We start from the raw sequence: 21,816 nt of genomic DNA, 5'->3' as shown, positions 1-21,816 counted from the left end.
TAGATCCAAATAAAATTTCTTTACCCATCTAACAGGGCTTCCCTGGTACTGTCTTAGACCTTCCTGTTCCTGCAATCAACCTGGTTCGATTGGCCCTTGAAACCTGAAAAGTTTGCATTCACCCTTTCCTGCTTTGTTGTTAATGAGATCATCTTAGTCCTGTGTTCTGGTGCAACAACTATCTCTACTGTGGGTACAAGACTGGGTATGGCTGGGCTCCTGGCATGGTGGTGTCATGTCTCTTCGCTGGTTTTGTGCGGTCCAAGAATTTCTTCATGTGACTCCGCAGCTTATGCAGCAACTCATGGGACTCAAATTTGGGGCTATTTCTGTGGCTGGAATGTTGCATAATTGGCAGGACTCTTGCGTAATAGCTTTTCATAATGATGGCCTGACTTTTGAGTTCAGGTTTTTGAACTGTTTGATATAACTATACATTAACTATGCAAGAAGCACTGCACAGAATAATAATGCTGTCAAAAGCTCCACAGCTCATGATTCTAAGTTAAATTTTAAGGAGTGGAGAGAAATTATGCCTATACCACTCAAGGACCTGTAAACAAGGCAGCTGGATAACCTTTAAAAGAAAGCCATGATGTTCTTCTTAGGATGAAGAAGAAGAAGAGTAGAAGAGTTGGTTCTTATATGCCGCTTTTCCCTACCCAAAGGAGGCTCAAAGCAGCTTACAGTCGCCTTCCCATTCCTCTCCCCACAACAGACACCCTGTGAGGTGGGTGAAGCTGAGAGAGCCCTGATATCACTGCCCGGTCAGAACAGTTTTATCAGTGCTGTGGCGAGCCCAAGGTCACCCAGCTGGTTGCATGTGGGGGAGTGCAGAATCGAACCCGGCATGCCAGATTAGAAGTCCGCACTCCTAACCACTACACCAAACTGGCTCTCAGAGTGGAACACTGCAATTCCCATTAAACGTCTGATCTGCTCTTTTAAAGATAGTTTGGGGGGGAGGAGTCTGTATAGCACATCCACAAGTTTTTCTGTTATCTCTGTGAGGCGGCCTGATTGGGCTGCAGCTGGTTTAAAGGGCTTGTAGGTTTTGACAATTAGCTGAGAGATGTGATATATGATTGCTGCCTCCACCCTGGAATTCTGGGGGGTAGGGCTTTCCTTTCTTGTTCAGCCCCTTTGCTTTTTACTCCTGTGCAGGATAGCATGGCTGCTATTGATCCTGGCTACTTCTGCATGGGGGGGGGATGTCTTGCCTTTGCAGAAATATCCTGTTTTATTCACTCATGCTCAAAGGCATGAAGGTACGGTTGACAGTGATTTTGAAGTTCTGTCCATCCCTTCAGGAGATTCTGCGTATGGTCTGGATCTTGGCCCAGAACTGCCACTCTGCTGTCCATGTTTTCTCTCCTTTTCCTTTGGAAACATGCGGCTACATAAACACTCTATAAAATCAGATATAGAAAATTGGTTGGCCATTGTGTGAAATAGGCTGCTGGACTAGATGGACCACTGTTCTAACCCAGCATGGGTCTTCCTAAATTCTTATGGTATTTCTTATTGCATATTTCATGCTGGAGGGTAGGGTAGTAAAGTTGAGACAAAGGGGAAATCCTGGTATTGGTCACACAGGAGGGAAAGTACTCTACTTTCAAGGGCATTACCTAATCCTTAAGAAATCTGAAGTAAGTATTATTTTACGGCAATTGAACTAAAATATATTCAGCTAGCAGGATGACATTGGCAAATTTCATGCCATCTGCCCGTCCTGCAAACATTGTTGCAGACACAGATTTCAAGATAGTACATGTTCCATGTTGTGCACCTGTCAAAATCTAGGTGTTTAGCACAGAGGGTAAGATTAAAAACTCTGGCCTGGACTTATGAGACTCTTTGATAAGAGAGCAAGTGTTCCAGGAGGCAAATTCAGGGGAGGCTGGAGAGCATTTGCTTAAAGAACCAACGAACCTTAAAGGGCTGCAACAAGAAATCTGTCAAGGCTAATAAAAAGGGGCATCTATAAAACCTCAGACAGCGAATGAAATGGTAACTGGAGTGCACTAGCATATGCTCATCCACATCAACAGAACTACATTATCGTGACATTTATTAAAATTACATTTTCTGGCTGAAATGTCTTCAAGTAACCTGCTGAACTCTGCAGTGTGGGCTTCTCATGAACACACATGGAATTGCCATCTACAGAGGCAGACCAGTTGCTGTGAGTACTATTATTTTATTTATTATATTTATATACCATCCTCCCCGGAGGCTCAGACTATGGCTGGCCTTGGCTCTCCAGCCTCAGGGAGAGTTCTTGTCCATCGCCTGCCACATAAGCCTTTAAACTGGAGACCCCAGGGAAGGAACCTGGGACTATCTGTATGCAAAGCAGATGTTCTACTGCTAAGTTTGAAGCCTCCAGGAGGGCCTGGGGATTTCCCAGAATAACAGGCCTACTGAGATCCATTGTCCTGGAGAAAATGGCAACTTCAGAGGGTAGACACTATGCCAGCTTTTAATGCCTTTGGGCACCGTTGGAGTTAGACAGAACATGGTGTGTACAGCCACAAAATGGCTGCCATGAGAGGCAAAACCAACTGAAAAATGGCTGCTGTGATTTATCTTCTATCACACAGTGAGAATCCCTGTGCTCTGATGGCCGCTGCTGCCAAAGCAACATCTTAAAACATCTGCACAGTCAATGACCACTAGAAGCTTTGCTAGGAAAGTTCCATCTACCCTTCCCACTTTCTAAAACATGAGACGGGCAACAGGAAATGTGTTATTGGGTGCCATAGTGGCCATTGGGAACCCCTGCTCTATGGCATCACATCCATATAGCGCTCCCTCCCTTCCCAGGCACTGTACTCGGTCTCCAGGAATTTTTCCACCCGGAATTGGCAACCCTACCTACTACTCTGTCACAGTCCATCTGCTTGGGTCAGCAGCTACTGTGGGCTCCTTGCCCATCCCTAAGAAGCAGGCTCTATCACTGTCCACCTGGAGAGGGCAGCAGCCTTTGGCTGCCTCTTCCTTCCCGCCAGGATTGCAGCCACCTCTTTGATGGAGGCTTCCATGTTTTGGAGGAAAGCAGACAGTGCCAGCCAGGGCACTAGCTTCTTGCAACATACATTTTGTTGGCTATAACTCTCTGTGCGATGTCTCCTGACTTGGCCTCTAACCGGAGCTCTCTTCACCATAGAGTTAGTGAGATAGATAGGAACAATGACCACTCACCTTTGGATCTGGCTGAACTGTCCCTTGAGGGTAATTTCCTGTTCCCTGCTTTACCACAAGTCTGCCATAATTTAATATCCCTCATGTTTCACACACCAACAGCCTCCTACGTAATTTCATTTCACCCACAAAATCATAAGCTTTTCACCTAAGAAGGCATGGAATTTAAAAGGTTCAGAATGCCAAAAAAGCCCATTTGTCACCATGTTGTTGTGCTTTTCCAGAATTTGACATCATTTGCAAAATCTTGAGACACCAGGCTTTCAGGTTATTTTGAAAGCTACAAGCACCTTCCTAATCCTTATGGGGTAAAGATATGCTTTTAAAAGAGTACAGATTTCCTAAATGTTGCGGTTTTCAAAAGATGGGGCTTATGTACTCTGTCTATGGGTCCGGCCCGGTGACATTTAGTCATTTCCCTTGAACCATAAATCAGCTTTGCCCCAAATGTGCTCTTTCAGGTCCCCTTGACCTCCTTCTGTGCCCTCAGTGCAGGATTGTGATATGGGAATTTAGGGTGTTTGTGTCTGAGACCAGGGCAAGAAAGTTACAGCAAGTTTTCAGATGATAGCAGCCTGCAGTAATGAAGATCTCACCGTTTAAATAAACATGGCCATCAGATTAAAAGGTGACCTTTCTTCCCTGGCATGGAGGCACAAACAAATATTTAATCCTATCTTCTGTCTGGCACAGGCCTGTTTTCATTATGGGAGCGAGGTACAAATGACTCAAGTCTCCTTTTAGAGCTTATCAAAATGCAGTTGCTCATCAGAGCTGGACAGGCTGCCTGAGCAGTGTCAGTGCCGTTGATGTCATTGGGGAGCAGGGCCTGCGATTGGCGTGAGGCAGCATGAGGGTACAGCCGCCAAGAATCAGAAGACCCTGGTTCACACGCCTTGTTGCTGCCATGGTTAAGTGATGGGGCTGCTGTTCCCCTAAGCAGCTGCCCTTGAAACAGTATGGACATGTTGCATTCATGGGGCGTAGAAGCAAAAAATCTGGAGCCAATGCAGTTGAGAGAGTACTGGTGTTCTTCTTTGTATGTGGCCTCCACTGGGCCCCCGTGAGGAGCCAACCTGGTGGCTGAAATATGGTTAAGTCAGGACTGACCCTTGAAGAAAAGAAAACCGCAAAGGAGATAGTGCTGCAAAAAAACAAAAAGCAGCCAACCTAACCAGCGAGTTGTTAGGACCCAGAAGGCCAGGTGTCCACAAAATGTAATGCTGGCAGGGGCTCCTGGGAATTGTAGTCCATGGACATCTGGAGGGCCGCAGTTTGACTACCCCTGGAGTAGAGGGTGCAGATAGCAGCCGGGGGAGGGATAAAAATATTTTTCAATTTATTTTCTATGAATCACAAGATGAATCAAAATGGACTGATAGACAATGTCCATTTATCAAGTGTAAGTCTCCTTCTCAAAACCTCAAAAGTCCTGGTGCGTGTCGGTAGTTCGGTGCATACATGAAAGCATTTGTACTCTGTGTTCGCTCCAAACTAAGCCTTGGGGATTCCAATAGGACTTGCACAGAATGGCATCCATGTGGGGTCAAGACTAAGCACCTTTACCCTAAAGGAAATCCTCAACTGAGCTGCACCCTTCAAATCTATTAAAGTCAATAGGTTTAGAAGAGTACACGTTTTCTTAGGATTCCACAGTAACTCCTATGGCTGCCAACTCTAGGGCAGAGTCTGCACCTACTTTGTTTATTCCATTGTTAATCCTGTTGAATTCAGATCGCTTTGAACTTGGATCTTCTTCTCCCCCCTCCCCCATTGAAAGAGGAAAGTCTTTTGCATGTGGTTAGGGTAGCTGGGGGGGGGGGGAGCCAAGCCTCTTTCTTTTCTTGGAGGGGGGGAAGAGGATCAAAAAAGGCAGAGGAGGGAGGAAAAATCCAGGACTGACAGAAGTTGACAGAAATTAGAGGCTTCTCCTTTAAGGCAGGCATGTCACATGACCAGGTGTAGCCTATCAGATGTTCTCTACCACGGAGCTTTCTTTCCCAATCCGGGTATTGAGGATTAAAAGCACTCTAAGATATCGCACAATAAAGGTAGGGTCACTCCGGATCAATCCTTCTTGCTGCAGAAGGAAAATTTAAATCGCCCAAAATTGAAACGGAAATGGCATTCTGTGTAGAGGGCAGGGACTGAATTGATCTGGGGTTGGAATAAAAGCTCCGTGCAGTTTACGCCTAGGTTGGGAAATACCTGGAGATTTGGGGTGAAGATCCTGAGAAATGTGAGGAATGGGGAAAGGAGGGCATTCATAATGCCAAAAAAAAAAAAAATCAGCCTTCTGATGAGGCTATTTTCTCTAGGGGAATTGATTTCTGTCACCAGCATTTGTAATCCCAGGAGATCTCCAGCTACTACCTGAAGCTTGGCAACCCCGAGTAAAGTCTTATAATTGGGGGTGAGGGGTATCAGAGTCAGTTACAGAACTTTTGTATCCTTTAGGGCACTGGTTCTCAACCTTCCTAATACTGCGACCCTTTAATACAATTCATCATATTGTGGTGACCCCCAGACATAAAATTATGCACGTGTTCTTTCACAGAAATTAAACCGAAACTGACCAATTGTTCATGATTGTGTATAAATTGGGTTTTTTTCTGGGGTTTCTCAGTGCAGTTCTGCCTCTTGTCCCACCATGCCAATCTTGCTCTTTTCCGCTGCACCAGACAGACAAATGCTCTGTCTTGATCTACCCTGCAAGGCTGTTGTGTGGATGAAATGGAAGAGGAGCGATGTCGGCCACTTTGTAGGCCCTTGGAGAGAAGGGCAAGGTATGAACTAAGTAACAAAACTGAGTAACAAAAACCAATGATTTGGAAGAACAAAAATTTAATTCAGGGGCATCTTTAAGACCAACAAAGATTTATTCAAGGCATGAGCATTCATGTGCAGGCACCCTCCTTCAGCCAAAATTGATTTGGAGACACCAGTAAAGGGATGTAGGCCAATTTGGGTCCCGCTTAGAAGGATGGGGGAGAAGCCAAGAAAACCCATAATTTGGGGGAGGCAACACAATTGGGCCGGAGAGCAGAGCTTCTCGTCTCATCTGGGCTGCGCCGGGGCACGTGTCCGGCAGGGGCAACAGTCGTGGTGACCCTCCCCCCATCCAAGCTGCTCGCCCTGCCGCAACCCCTGTGAAAGGGTCGTTCGACCCCCAACCACTGCTTTAGGGCATTGGGAAGAGACTGTTGTTTGCCATCTGCATTTATTCCACTGTGGAAAGATTCCTGGGCAATGTCAGCTAATGTGAAGCTAATTAAGTTTCAGAGACAGGCCCAGCAAGCAGTGTTCTGGCGGCCGCAATGCTTTAATCTGCTGGTTTCTTTATTTCATTTTATGTGCCTTTATCAAAGCCAGTTTGCCTTTGATGTCCCTGCCTCCAGTGTGTTTGCTTTGACTCAGAAAACATCTGTTCCGCACATAATTAGAAAATGGAGGAACTCGCCCTCCCTTTTAGAAAATCCACGTTCTTCTTCAGAGGGATTCAGCTGCCTGAAAAATAAAATAATTTATCAGACTGCACGATGGTAGTTTGTTTGAGTGCATTAGGACAGGTATGCTGCGGTGGAAAACTACATCACAAGCTTTCCTTGCACAGTTGTCATAAGTAGGGCTCCCTCTGGTGGAAAAGAGCCTAGCAAGAAAACTTAAGAAGTAGAATTCCTCCTAAAACATAGCCCAGTGGCATCTTTAGGGTCAATAAAGTTTAATTCTGGGTATAGGCTTTTGTGTGCAGGCACACGTCATCAGATACATACCTGAATCTGCAGTCAGGGCTGTTATTTTTACGGCTAAATCTCTAGAGGCCCCCATGGCATTAATTTCCAAGAATCCTTCTATCTATGGAACCAGGATGTGAAACCTCTGTATGAAATACTATCCTCCGCTATCAGTGGTTGTGCAAAGTGCATCTCTTAAGTGCTTAGTCTGTAGTTCATCTAAGGCAGGCGTGGCCAAACTGTGGTTCTCCAGATGTCCATGGACTACAATTCCCATGAGCCCAGGGGCTCATGGGAATTGTAGTCCACGGACATCTGAAAAGCCACAGTTTGGCCACCCCTCAGAGTTTCTCCAGATAATCCGATACCTGGGAAGGGTTTCGTGGAGAAGATAAGGACGAGACCGACATGTAAACCAGCTCCTGTTTGTACATGTGTTTCTTTAGAAAATTCCCTATCTCACCTCTCCATAGAACCTGCCTGCGACAAAAATCTTTATCCGCTCCTAGTGGAGCAGATAAAATAAAGCAGTAAGGACCCCGAGGGTGGGCTCTGTCTGGGATGAGGAAGAGTGCCGATAGGCCCCTTTCCTCGGACTGACGAAGCTCCTCCCGATCCGGCCCTTCCCAGTTTACCCGGATGCGGTCGGCCGCTGCCATTACCTCGCTCCCTGTCGACAGGGCAGGTCGCCGCCTGCCCGCATGACCAGGACTCGCCCTGGCAGCTGGCTCCTGCCCTCTAGCCCGCCCGCTGCCACTGGCTGCCTCGACCCCGCAGATGCAGGTAGGCCGCGGAGCACGGGGCCCACAGGTCACCCCGCGCCCAGCCTCGGGTCCAGGCCCTGGCCCCAGAGACCCGCACTGCCCAACTCGCCAGCCCTGCTAGCGCCCGCTATATTTACAGTACAGCAGGCTTTGTTTCTAGTATAGCATAAAACATAAAACCATGAAGCAATGAATAAACGTTAAAAAACCCAGCTGGAGCAATAATAGCATTAATGTTTAGCATCCTACAATGAGCCTCCTAAACAATCTAAAGATAGGCTATAAAAACAAATTTAAAATATTAATTCTGTTTTCTTCTTCGCAGGGATGACTGCATCTCTTATACTGTTCGACTGAACGGCACCCTATATTCCGTAATCCACCTTGGCTCCCTGAGAAAGGCAGGTGAAGAATGAAACAAACATTAATTAAAAATCTGTGTTAAAAGAAATGTTCCAATGATCTGTTTCTCAACGGAATACGTTGATTAGAATGGGTGTCGAATGGGCTAATCGCCGAAGCAGCCGATTAGCTTGCGGCCCGGCAAGCTTCTCTTCCCGCCCCCTCCCAAAGCAAGAAGCTTGCCAGGCTGCAAGCTGATTGGCCGCTTTGGCGGCCGATGTGCTCGCAGCCTGGCAAGCTTCTGGCTGTGGGGGGGGGGCAGGAAGAGGGAGCCACGGCCCAGCGCCGAAGCCTTCGCGGCCCGGCACAGGGCCGCAGCCCGGGGGTTGGGGACCACTGGGTTAGACGGAGTGAAGGAAAAGAGCACACGTAAACCCCTGAGAGCGAAGAGCATCCTGACAGAAAAGATGTGCGTATATGTGTCCGGGGTGGGAGTACAGGAATTTCAAAATTGAATAATTTTCTTAGACACATCTGGAATTCTACACAGAGTACTACCATCCTCAAGGGAAAGCCTAGAGCTGTTCTGGAATTACAGTTGATGTCCAGATTACAGAGATCAGTTCCGCGGAGAAAATGACAGCTTTAGAGGGTGGGCCTCCATGACGTCTTCCAGCCCTTCCCCCCAAAGCCTGCACTCCCTAGGGCAGGGATAGTCAAACTGCGGCCCTCCAGATGTCCATGGACTACAATTCCCATGAGCCTCTGCCAGCATTCGCTGGCAGTGGGGAATCAACCCAATTCTCCAGATTAGGTATTGCCACTCTTAGCCACTATACCAAAATGGTGTAATTCCTCTCCTCTCCAAACAATTCTGCTCTTCACGTTCCGTGAAATGTTAGAAACATGGGCAGATTCCTGACCTTGACAGGCATCAGTGCAAGCTGCCATAGAGAATATTCGGGCAACCATTGATCATCCCCTTCTTTGGAAAGTAGCATCTTCAGGAGGTTTAGCTCAGAGGACTGATGCTGTCCCAGCACAGCATAGCCACCCAGGTGGTTCTGCAGGTATGTGAGTCCCAGGACGACTCGTGAGAATACCCTGATATGAATGTGAATGAGCAACAGTTTCTTCAATAAGCCATTGCTGAAAAGCCATGGACTCTGCATACTGCAATGTTGTTTGTGTGACACATGAATGTGTGAACTGTTCAGTATTGCAGGAGGTACCACAGCTTGACTTCAGGTAAAGGTGATTCAGAGGATGTGGCTGCTTCCTTGTCCCCATTTGCTGCATTATGCAAGACTTCCCCCCCCACACACACACATGACAGTTTTGAGACACATTTCTAATACGTTTTATGTAAACACCTAAAAATGTCAAGCTGCATTAATGCAAATCCCAGACTAAAACCCAGATCTGAAGAGAAAGGTCTGACAGTGCTTCCAAACGATATTTGGGTTTAAGAATTTGAGGGGCAGAATTCATTTGCTGGTAGATTAGGGTGTGATTTAAGGTTACACTCTGGTTAAAACTGTGACTTAAAACAATAGCTGTGAGGAACCTTTAGGAGCACCTTTTTCACCCACAGGGCATGCAGAGCATAGTGCTGGAAATGATCATTTGATCTAAAATAGTGTATAAACTTTTTGCACTATTATCAGATTCCTCCTCCCTAGACTGACTTCACTGTTTTTAGATGCTTAATTCATTTAGGGCTTTGATCTATTATTGCAATGGGAACACTAATCAGAAAAGGCAAGTCTGTCCAAGTCTGTTTCCATGGTAACATTGCTAGGCAACGTTACTACTCCTCATTCATGTTTAACTGGGGCTTACTTCCTACCTGCTCATTTTCCTCGCTGGTTTTCAGCAGCAGCAAGCACCTTATGGCAGAATCTTTGTACAGCTTTACAGCATTCCTGGAACAGCGTATGTCTCCAGTCTCAAGCTGTAGCTTTTGCTATAGCCATCTCGAGGATTCAAGAGTTATCAAGACCCAAAGGCAAAGCTAGAAATAAATGCTTAAGTTTTTGTTGTTTCTTGGCACTCCCAAAATTTTCCTGGCCGTTGCAGTTAATTCTTTTTTAATTTGGTAAGTAAATAGTTCCTAGTTAAAGAGTCAGAGCCTCTTGTGGTGCAGAGTGGTAAGGCAGCAGACATGCAGTCTGAAGCTCTGCTCATGAGGCTGGGAATTCAATCCCAGCAGCTGGCTCAAGGTTGACTCAGCCTTTCATCCTTCCGAGGTCAGTAAAATGAGTATCCAGCTTGCTGGGGGATAAAACAGTAATGACTGGGGAAGGCATTGGCAAACCACCCCGTATTGAGTCTGCCATGAAAACTCTAGAGGGCGTCACCCCAAGGGTCAGACATGACCTGGTGCTTGCACAGGGGATACCTTTACCTTAAAGCACACAAGTGTCAGTGCTGTGCTCCTAGGGAGACGCTCCATAATTCAGTACGAAGCCCCCAGAGACCAGATTTTCGGTGGCAGAGTACCCAAGAATTTATTACCAGAACTGTCTCTGCTGAACCCCATTGCCCTGTGTAGGAACGTAGTGTAGGATAAAATTCGGATCAAAAACACATGCAACTGGCCTCTCTGTTCTTTCAGTTATTGTCAGATGTGGTGCTACTGTCCCTACAATTATAAATGTGACTAGAGGTTTAGTGGGGAGGGGAGAAGAAGAAGAGTTTGTTCTTATATGCCGCTTTTCTCTACCCGAAGGAGGCTCAAGGCGGCTTACCGTTGCCTTCCCTTTCCTCTCCCCACAACAGACACCCTGAGAGGTGGGTGAGGCTGAGGGAGCCCTGATATCACTGCTCGGTCAGAACAGCCTTATCAGTGCCATGGGGAGCCCAAGGTCACCCAGCTGGCTGCATGTGGGGGAGTGTGGCTTGCCAGATTAGAAGACCACACTCCTAACCACGACACCAAACTGGCTCTCAGGTACAAAGAGGAGCAGGCTTCCTGCCAGGGGAAAAACAGAAACCCAGTGGTCCTTTAACAACTTAACATTTATTCCAGTATGAGATTTCAGGAGCCAGACCTCATTTCTCACAAACGTGGCTAACACAGCTACCCCTCTGGAGGAAAATCAGCCTTATCCATTGCTATGAGCTAATACAGCAGGCCAGGCTCAGTCCTGCAACTTATCTCAGCAAAATTCCCACTTTCCCCTGAAACTGCCTGTTTAGCTTTTCCTTGTCACTTTTACTTTGCGGTCTCTATTTTATGTTCTTAATTGATTTCTTCCTATTTACTAGCAGCGCAGAAGCATTGCAGGGGGGGAGCTTTAACCACTGCTTCCTGATTGTAATTGGATAATTACAAGGGGGGAAACATTAATGAGATCCCATTTGGCAGCCAAAGAGAAAAAACAGGAATGCTGGATACCATCTTATTAGTGGATTAATTAAATAGGGAGAACCAGTAGCTGTGAAAGAACAAGTGTCTGAAAGTAATAAATGCAAAGGAACAATTGAATGGAGAAGCAGGGCTTTCGCTTCTAAAAAGATGTACAGTATCGTCCTGAGCGGAGTTGCACCCTTCCAAGCCCTTAGAATTCAATGGGCTTAGAAGAGTGTGTGTAGTTCTGTTTAGAACGTCAAGCATGCTGAGATTGTATCTGGCCAAAAGCCAGTGGAAAATGGCAATAAATATGTACATTCCCCATATTTTCCTTCCCTTAGCAGCCTCTTTCTCTACTGGAAGAATGATGCCTGGAGTCATAGGACCTGCATGTGAACAAAAGCCATTAGGGTTGCCAGCTCTGGGTTGGGAAGTTCCTGGAGATTTTGGGGATGGAGCCTGGGGAGGGGAGGGACCCTGGAGGGGTATAATGCCATTGAGTCCACCTTCCAAAGCAGCCCCTTTCCCCAGAGAAGGGAGATCAGTTACAATTCCAGGAGATCTCCATCTTCTACCTGGAGACTGGTGAATCTAAAAATGGTGCACTGAAGGGAGGAGGGTCTCATGAGATTGCTCCTTGCCCTGCCTCTTCATCAAGTGGAGGTCCATAGGTGGAACCTGGGGAAAATTAGCACATGCTATACTGGAATTTGGTGGACTCAGCCCAATAATAAAATCTTGTATGTTTGCAGCCTTCAAGTGGGGCCTGGAAATCTACCAGAATCGGGTTGCCAGCTCTGGGTTGGGAAATACCTGGAATCTTTGGAAGTGGAGCCAGGAATGGGCAGGATTTGGAGCAAATGTAATGCCAAGATATAATGCCAGAGAGTCTACCTTCCAAAGCAGCCATTTTCTCCAAGGGAACTGATCTTATTCTTCTGGAGATCTGGAGATTCCCCAGGTGCCACCTGGAGGCTGGCAGCCTTACCCAGAACTACAATCAGTTGTCATACAGCAGAAATAAATTATCCTGGACAAAATGGCTGCTTCGGAGGGTGGAATTGGTAGTGTTATGCTGACTATGGCCCCTTCCCTGCTCTCCCCAGCTTCTCTGCACAGCACCCCTGCCACCATCCCACTTGCCGATTATACAGAAAAGGCAATTGTTCATCAGTACACAAAAAGGTCAGTGTGGACGTAACTCATAGGTGACTGCAATCAGCTTGGTAGTGCAGGCCTGAATTAAGGCATGTGAGAGTTGGAGGAGAGTTGGAGAGCTGCAGCAACAGAGCCAGAAGCTGTTTGCCAATAAGGTCAGGGCTAGAGCATCCAGAAAGGTGCGTGTGGGCAACAAGAAACTGTTATGAGGCAAGGGAAGGCCAGTGCAAGAGAGGTTGTGTGCCCTTCCGAAGTCCCCTCCACTCCTCATCTACCTGGCGGTCATTAGCAAAATATCAGAGTTGTGGATCAACCTCAAACTTGCCAGCAGATGGCGACGTACTGCCAGGAACCTCACTCCCTCAGACAAGTTCTTTGCTTGGAAATGAGCTCAGTTGCTCAGCCAGGCTGGTGTGTGTGTGTGTGTGTGGGGGGGGGAGATGGGTGATGCACATGTCAAGAGCATGATGAAAGGTGGTGGAAAGGTGTTCTGCTGCCACACAAAATATAACTAAAACCACTAATTGCAAGAGACTGGAGTTTTTAAAAATGTTGTGCAAGTTGGGGGGGGGGATCACTAGAAAAATACTTTGCAGAACTAGAGCCCCCTCCAAAAAGGTGGTTTATTCCCAAGATTGCCAGTGTCTCCTGCCAATGGGCACGGTCTCATAGATCAAAGCCACCCAAAGGACTGGCTGCAGTCCTCTCATGTGCAACGCCCCCCCCCCCCCCCTTCTTTCTCTCCTGCTTTTCCTCCGGAGTCATCAAAATCTTTGTTTTGCTGTAGTCACTGTTTATGAAAAGTTGCTGTGTCCTGATTCTTCTGCACAGTCTGGTCTGACACACAATTAGCCAGGGATACCAGCCAGAATGAGATCCACTCAGTTGCATGTATCGACGACTGCCTTGTCCTGGAAAGGGCTCTCTCTTAATGTTGGTCTGTTCTGCATAATGGGTTTGCTTGTCGTTCTAGAGTGCAGCCAGTCCAGGCATTTTGCTGCGGTGTAAGACGAGCCCAGCTGCTGACTTTGCCCTGGGGTGAATGGGTTCCATTTTATCCTGGCCTGCCATCTGTCTGGAGCTGTTGGTCTGCTTACAATTGCCAAGTACTGTTCCTGCCAGAGTGAAAGAATAATGACACAGGGAAAAGGCTGGGTTTGTGTTCAGCAGTCAAGCCCATAATGAGAGACGGCAGTTTTGTTTTGCATTTTGATGACTTCATGCAATGAGTTGACAAGGGAAGAGTGAAGGGAGGGGGGAACTCCACTCATCTAGCATATTGGATTCAGGATACGTCTCCCCTGCCTGGATGGGGTGCTTACATCTGCACCAATGGCCAGGAATTTGGAGGTGATCTTCGATGCCTCTCTATCTATGGAGGCTCAGGTCATGAATGTAGCCCAGAGAATGTTTTTCCATCTGCGCCAAGCACGGCTTCTAGCACCCTACCTGTCCGCAGAACACTTGGCCACAGTGATCCATACAACGGTTGCTTCCAGACTAGACTTCTATAACTCACTCAGTGCAGGCCAACCCTTGTCCATGACCTGGAAATTAAAACTGGTACAGAATGTGACTGCGTGGTTCCTTACTAGGTCATCTTGGAGGGCCCATGTCCAGCCATTATTGAGGCAGCTGCATTGGTTGCTGGTTTGCTTCCAGATCTTTAAGGCTATACGTGCCCTGGGTCCTACCTATCTGTGGGGCTGTTTATCTCCTTATGCTCCCCGCAGAACTCTTCGCTCTGCAGGTAATGAATCTGCCGGTGGTCCTGGGCTATCAGGAAGTGCGCCTAGCCTCGACCAGAGCCAGGGCTTTTTCAGTCTTGGCCCCTACCTGGTGGGATGAGCTCGTAGAAGACCTGAGGGCTCTGATGGAGCTCTCTAGGTTCTGCAGGGCCTGCAAGATGGAACTCTTCTGCCAGGCATTTGGTTGAGGCAGGGCTGGAGACTGGGGTAATAAGATTGGGTCCTCCCCCTTCCTTGTGTAATCGGTACCCCCTCCCCCCCAGGCCAACTTTGGCTGGTGACACCTACTTGAACATCGCAACTGTGAACAGAAGAGCTGAGGGGTTGAGTTGGGGATAAAACTGTTGCCGCCATCCATTGTATAGTTTTGTCAGCAAGATGGTATAGTCTTGCCGGTAGTATGGGGGATACTGTATTTTTATTGTTTTATGTTTTTATTGTAAATCAGCATGAGCCAGATGGTCCAAGAGTGGAGGTATATAAGTCTAATTAATAAATAATAAACATGTTTGGGTAAAATCCCCCATTAGCCATGAAGCGATTGGGTGGTCCAGTAGATATCACAAGATTCCTGTGAAGCTGAAGTGAACAAGTTGTGCAGATGATAACCTGAATTTGTTGCAGAAGAATGGGATACAACTAGGGTAAATAATAAGCTGGGCCCACTGGATAGGTGATTGGAGAAAGCCTGAGGTCACTGTATCTGACCATTAACAGGCTTTCAAAAAGAAATGCCCACAAGGGGAAAGGGACACAGAGAGAGACTTTGTGAGCCAAATGCAGTTGAACCCCACGTGCTTCTTGAATGGGTTTATGGTTTAAAAGGCAAGGGGTACTCTATGCTGCCTTCTGAGCGAACAGGACCTGCAAGTTCTTTCTTAGCTTATAGTTTCCTAGGTTCTCTGCAGCAGCTAGCAAGTTAGGGCAGGATGCAAGCCCATTGTGATGATATGGTATCTAGGAGCACTTGGGGTGTAAGGGGACATTTAAAGGGCATACCTTTCAGTTTATTCAGTCTGACAACGTGGGCAGGATTCTTGGAAGCTTGAAACATACTGATTATTTGTACAACCCTTGCTAAAACTGAGGAAGTGGGGCTGGAGTAGGGGAACTAGGTTTTTCTTTTGACCAGACTACAGTGCATTTTGGGATAGAGTCTCTCTTACCAATTCCGCACAGCGTCAACCACACCTGGCTGCCACTGGGAGTTTGTGATGGGGCCATTTGCCCTGCCACTTCATGTTTCCTCACGGGGGACTGTTATCAGTGGTGGACACTGTCCATCCCTGATTTCTGCCTCCACATGAGGCAGCTGGAGTTGAAAGGTTTTGCCATGCAGGGGAGTAGCAGAGGAGGATATTTTCATGAAGGTAACAATGCAAAGTGAAGCACCGCAGAGTCCACTGGGGCATTTTTGGTCCCTTCTGGGATGATGTAGGAGACGGAGGAGTTGGGTCTTGGAGGCCCAACTCTTCCCCTTCCATACGGGCATGTGCTGGGATAGGCCTTGCTGGCACCCATGGTGAAAAAGGGAGTGTGGAAATATTCATGATCCCTTGCTGTGGGGCAAAAGAGAGCCTAAAGTGCGGCAGGTCCTGGACAGGGCCAGGCCAGCACCGACATTGTGTGGAAGCAGGAATTCGTCCACTGCCATACAAGTGCCAACCTGGCCTTTTTGCCCCGTGCAGAATCAGTCTCTGAGACCTAATGTGGGAGATCAAATCTGTTGCCACACTGGAGTCTTTCTTTGCCTCCACCTATGTCCTACTTACATATTTGTAAATTAAACCAATACGATAAAGACCCCTTGAAACTTCAGAGTCCTCTTGTACAAAGTTAACCAAACCCAGTAGTCCTGCCGCTGGAACTTCTTACAACTTGGTACTGTACAAACACAAAAATCCCTCTCTCAGCGTGAAGAAAAAGTGCGTGAATGTGGCTGGCAGAGGCCCTGATGGAAGTCCAGTCTGCAGCTTGTTAACAATCACATATATGTACTTCAGGGCATTTTTTCAGAGTAGAAATATTACCCAGTGAAAAGGATTACAGGATGCAGTGGGGTGTCCTCACACAGAAGCAGTGGTTGCTCTCCCTTGAAAAATAGAAAAGCCAGCAGTTATACAAATCGGTAGGTGCAAATTTCCAAGAACCTCTTATTGTCAATGCTCTTTAATCACTGGCTGATGCCGAAAGGTTCTCCGTGGGAAGAGGATTTGCTTTCAGAAATGACTGATTCGCCCAACTACCCTGTGCACAACCAAGGCCATGTGACGAATGGACAGTCTGAATTATGAGCACAGACTGTGATTTTGCAAGCTCCTGCTTGACTCACACGAAGGGTGTTTGTTGTGGCAACAAAACCCAAAGTTTGCACTAGTGAGACAAGATTCAGATGATCGCCCTGTGAAGAGGCCAATTCAGGCTGAATTTCTTAAAAAGCAGTCCAATATACCAAGTGATGACATAAATCAGCCTTAAGATCCAGAAAAAGGGTTGTTTTGAAAGTAAATCCTCTTAATCAGAGGGTTTTTTGGCATCAACCAGCTGTTTAAGGAGTATTTACAAGAACTTGTCATGACAAGTATCCCGTGTGATTCCAAAGCATAACTTTGGTCGGTCACAGCTCTTTGTTTACAGAAGCCCAAGACCCTGGATTTTTTTTTTTGTTAAAAGAGGAGAAAAATGATTGTTGGTTACATGTCCCTAAAAAGGGAGCAAATATTAATGGGTAAGCTTGGATGAATGCCTATGGGTGGGTTTTTGCCTTCACTAACACGCATGAGGCGTTTATGTTTTGCTTTTACTGCACTGAGATCATGGTTTTATAATATCTGAAATATCAGTTTTAGACAGAAGTGATGTCTGGTAGTTACAGAGCTGAAGAAAAACATGGCATTGTTATTTTGTAGAATAAGACCCCCCACCCCCAAGCCTTCAGATATGGGATTTGTATTCCCACCCAGGGACACCCAGCAGTGCCATCCTAAACAGACTGAGACTCTTCAAAATCCTTTAAAGCCAATGAACTTAGAAGGGTGTAACTCTGTTTAGGATGGCACCAGGGAGGCCAGCCTCCAGGTGGGACCTGGAGATCCCCTGGAATTACAGCTCTTCTCCTGACTGCAGAGATCACTTCTCCTGGAGAAAATGGATGCTTTGAAGGGTGCACCCTATGTCATTTTACCCCACTAAAGTCCCTGTCCTCCCCAGGCTCCATCCCTAAATCTCCAGGAGTTTCCCAGCCTGGGTTTGGCCACTCTACCCCAACCCACCTCCCCTGCCGATAGCCAGGAGGGGTCTGCCAACCCTAGAGGGCACTGCAGCTGGGGCAAGGCCTTGACTTCTCTTCACTTTGCAATATACTAGACCTCTTGCATGGTACACACCAGGAATGATGTGTTCAGAACAAGTACTTGCCACAGAAGTTCAGTTGAGGTTCAGCCAAGCAGGGAAACCGTTCAAATTGTGGGCAGTTTGAAGCTGAGTACCTTTTCCCTGCTCTCTTCATTTCCTGGGGTGAGCCCTTTTTTTGGCAAGTGGGACTCTCAGCACTCCAGAATCTTCATTCGCTCTGTTTGCGTTGCCCTCCACAGCTTTAACATACAGATGCATTGCTTGATTTACATAAGTATGGGAGGCTCTGTACTGGCTCCTCTCTTGATTCCTAGGTTTATTGGGGAATGTGGACGTCAGTTCTCTGACATGACATAAAGCGGCTATTGGTCAGATCTCAAATGTCATCATTTTGAGACAGCAAACAGTGGAGGAAGCTAATGCAACTTTTGAGCTTCCAGTTTAGGTAACTGCAAATTCCCTCCCAGGGGGAGGGGGTGGAATTATGTTTTCTTGGGATTCACAAAACACACAAGAAACAAGGAGTGCATTTGGTGCTGTGCCTGAATTACAAGACTTTATTGTGAAAGTAATGAAATTCCGCAGAGCTTTATGGGTTCTTCCGCAGTTTTTGGCGACTGTGGAAACAGTCTCAGAGTCTCTCCATCTTCACCCAGCAGCCGGCCTGTTGCCTCATTCTCCTTCCTTTTGCTCCTCACATATTTGAAGAAACTTTTCTTGTTATAGTGGGCTTCCCTGGCCAGTCTCAGCTCCCTCCCTGCTTTTGCCTCTCTGATGGCTCACCTACAGTGTCCTGTAACCTGAAGATACTCTTCTTTAGAGGCCTGTCCTTTTCTCCATTTCTTGAACATTTCCTTTTTCTTTCTTAGCTCCTCCTGGAGTTCTCTGTTCATCCAAACAGGCTTCTTGGAGTAGGGAGAACCATGATTCTGTCTTGTTGGAACAGTCATGGCTTGAGCATGCAATAGCTCTTGTTTACAGAGAACCCACCCTTCAATTGCTCCTTTCTCTTCCAGAATTTTCTGTCCACAGGATGCCACTCATCATGTCTCTAAGTTTATTAAAGTGTGCCCTACGAAAGTCTAACATACATGTCTGGCTACAAAATTCCTAGGCCCCCCATCTCAAAATTAATTGTAGGAAGACAGTTTTTGTACTTGGTACAGCAGGTATTATCAGAGAACAAAACATGCTTTTGTTCTGCCCTTTCAATTTAGCTTGTAGATAGTGTCATTTTTCCGAATAACAGCCCCAAGAGGTGGGTTGACTTACTTTAAATTCTTTTATATGGCCCAGTGCAGCCATTTCTGTAGTGAGTCAGCACTAATGTGGATGGCAAGGAACACACTAGTCTGATCTCAACTAATTTCCACAACTTCCCAAGTGTTTTAAATAGCAGGTGAATCTGATCCTCATTACCACTTTTTGTGTAGTGGAGCAAACAACAGACACCCAGTTGTGTTTGGCTGATGGCCTCTTTATTAACAGTAACTGTAGGGAAGCTGACATGGCTATCCAAATAACAAATAACAATACTTAACTAAGTTCTTTCTGTATTGGAATATGCAAGATCTATCATGAGCTCTTCCACCAGGTCTATGGTTGAGGCTGGGGCCAGTGAGGAAGATCAATGGGGCCCCTTAGGGTTAAACAACAATTATCGTAATGACCTTTTCCTTCCCTCCAGAGGTAGGGATGGGGGGGTGGGGGGAGTTGGAGGTATTCCGCCATGTATATGTTACTGTGTTTTTGTGGTCCATTTTAATGGAGTTTAATGGGATTTTTATTGGATGTTGTAACCTGCCACAAGCTGGCCTTGGGAGTGGCAGGAAATAAATAAAAAGATGATGATGATTCAACAGTATATATGAAGAATATCTTGCAACAGGCTTTGGAGGAGATGAACAGTTAGCATATTTAGACTAGGAATCTACTGGTATTTTTAAATCTCCTCCTGTGTTCTGATTGGCTCAATTGGAGACTTCCTGTTCCTTTGAGCATACTTCTTCCCTGTTTGCCTTCAGGTGAAAAAGAACAAAATGAGTCAGACTGTTAGGACTATCTGTCTTCTCTCTTACTCACAATGTTTGTTTTGCTTTCAAGCTGCTGCTGTTTTGCTGCTGTGCCTTTTAAAACTCTGCCAACATTCTGGAGCACTAGGCCTGTTTCTGCAGATTCTTAGTAGGCCCTGCAGCCTGCTAGCAGGGACACTGGGGAAAGAGACACTGAATCCTTCCTGCTCGTTTGGAGGCCTGCTGGGGTAACCTCTTAAAGGGGCAGTACACAACAAAAAAGATCAGCTCTAGGTTTGCTGTTTTTGTTTAAAAAAAAATGCTGCTAGAGATAATTTTTACAGCAGAAGGGAGGCAAGACTGCTTTAACAGTAAAGTCCACAAAAGGCTTGTTGCTTTAGAACAGAACTGGATGTTCTTTATTTTTAAAAAAAAATGCATAATGTGATAGAAAACCCTAAAGGAGCATTCTGACTATTGTTTTGACTAGAAGATGGAGAGGGTTGTGAATAGGACATCTTGCCCTCATAGAGATCAGGGGGAGAGAGCACAAAGGACAGGAAGCAAAGGAGGCAGCCAGTGGGACAAAAACCCCGGAGAATAGCTGTCTAAGTGAACAAGGAGACAGAAGCAGAACAGACAAAAGAGACAGAAATACCCTGTTCTTACTAGCTCTACTGCTCCCTAGGGTTGTAACCTCCACATGGGGCCTGGTGATCTGGAATTACAAAGAATTTTCAGCAGATAATTTTCACTGGAGGAATGGCTGCTCTGGAGGGTGGGTTCCTTGGAATTATATCCCACCGAGGCCGTTTCTCAGGCTCCACTGTCCAAATCTTCAGGAATTTCTGAACTCAGAGACCCTACCCTCTTGAATACTGTTGTCATTGGTGCAAAGAGACTTTGTACAGTCCTTTGTTTCCCACAAAAGTATCCTTTTATTTTGTACGATTTTTCTCCCTGTTGTTGAGCTGACAGCTTCATTTCTGGGTCCATGTATTTGTTCTAGAAAAGGACAAAACTGGTTTGCATGCCAGGATTTTTCATTTCTCAGAACTAGTTTATTATTCAGAAGCAGTTACTCAGAAGGAAAAGTGTGTGTCCCCTGAGCGGAAGGATCTACGGCATGATGAGGCCCAGAAGTCATGGAGACTTGCTTCTAGTAAGCAGCGATAGAACAGGGAGAGAGAGACTGACAGGGTAGATAGATTCCGGTAGGTAATTGTGTTGGTCTAAAGCAGCTTGCTCAAGTTATAAACTTTCATGTGCATGCAAACTTTTTTATGTTAAAGGGAGTTGATTGGTGCCTCCCAGTCATGAGAGCGAATTTAGACTTTAGTTTTCAGAGGCAATATGCTCCTATGCCTTGGATGCTGGGGGCAGGCAACAAGAGAAGACAAACTGTATGCTTAAGTAGGAGATTGATTATTGTTGGCTGTTTTTTACTCATACGGTTAGCAATGCGTCATCGTTTCCGGCTCTAATACAACCACATCTTCTATAACTTCCAGTGAGCATTTACATTGTCCCATCAGGGAGCTTTCACACGCAGCTGTGCTTGAAGTTTATAAGGTCCAAAGGTATGTGTGCTAAGTGCACAACACAACAACCTTGCTGAAACTGTGCGTGTCTGGACTTGGTCAGTGCCTCGGTGGGATGCTTACGTGAGCCACCTTGAGTTTCGTAACAGAACAGAGGTGAAATCTAAATGGAGCTATGATGAAACATCCCTTGCTGGTTTAGGCTAGGGATGCCACCCACCAGGGAGTGCTTTGAATTCTCCTAGAATAGCAATTGATCTCAAGGTGGCAGAGATCAGTTCCCTAGAAAAAATGGCTACTTTGCAAGATGGCCTCTATGACATCACATCCCTGCTAAGTTCCCTCTCCCTCCCTCTTCACCCAGGAAATCTCCAGGAATGTCCCCACCTGGCACTGGCAACGCTACTTAGGCACATTCCACGGGGTTTTCTGCATTCTTCTTTTCCTTGCTTGTGTGTGTGTTTTCTTTCCTGCACGTGTTTAGTTTCGTCACTACACCCAACTTATTTCCCTCCACTTTAAAGATTCAGCGAAACACACTGGAGATATAAAGATCTGATATCAAAGTGACTACTAAGGGGAGCAAAATATGTGCAGAAAAGAA

The 21,816-nt window shown here is 46.4% G+C and overlaps 1 protein-coding gene across 4 annotated transcripts in view; it reads left to right on the top strand.

Annotated features, from left to right (window-relative positions):
• The window catches only part of LOC143844588 (uncharacterized), a 53,596-nt gene that overhangs the window by 3,645 nt on the left and 28,135 nt on the right, over positions 1–21,816 (top strand). For 3 of the 4 annotated variants that reach the window (XM_077351899.1, XM_077351900.1, XM_077351898.1), the window contains exons 3-4: positions 5,831–5,990; positions 8,028–8,107. In XM_077351899.1, coding sequence (XP_077208014.1) covers positions 5,831–5,990; positions 8,028–8,059 — 192 coding nt within the window. In that variant the 3' untranslated portion in view covers positions 8,060–8,107. Of the gene's footprint in view, positions 1–5,830; positions 5,991–8,027; positions 8,154–21,816 lie in introns of those variants that run through there. The other variant, XM_077351897.1, reaches the window with a different exon arrangement.

The sequence above is a fragment of the Paroedura picta genome, chromosome 9 (genome assembly GCF_049243985.1).
Source record: "Paroedura picta isolate Pp20150507F chromosome 9, Ppicta_v3.0, whole genome shotgun sequence".
NCBI classification, from domain to species: domain Eukaryota; kingdom Metazoa; phylum Chordata; class Lepidosauria; order Squamata; family Gekkonidae; genus Paroedura; species Paroedura picta.
This window is presented reverse-complemented; position numbering and strand designations above follow the sequence as displayed.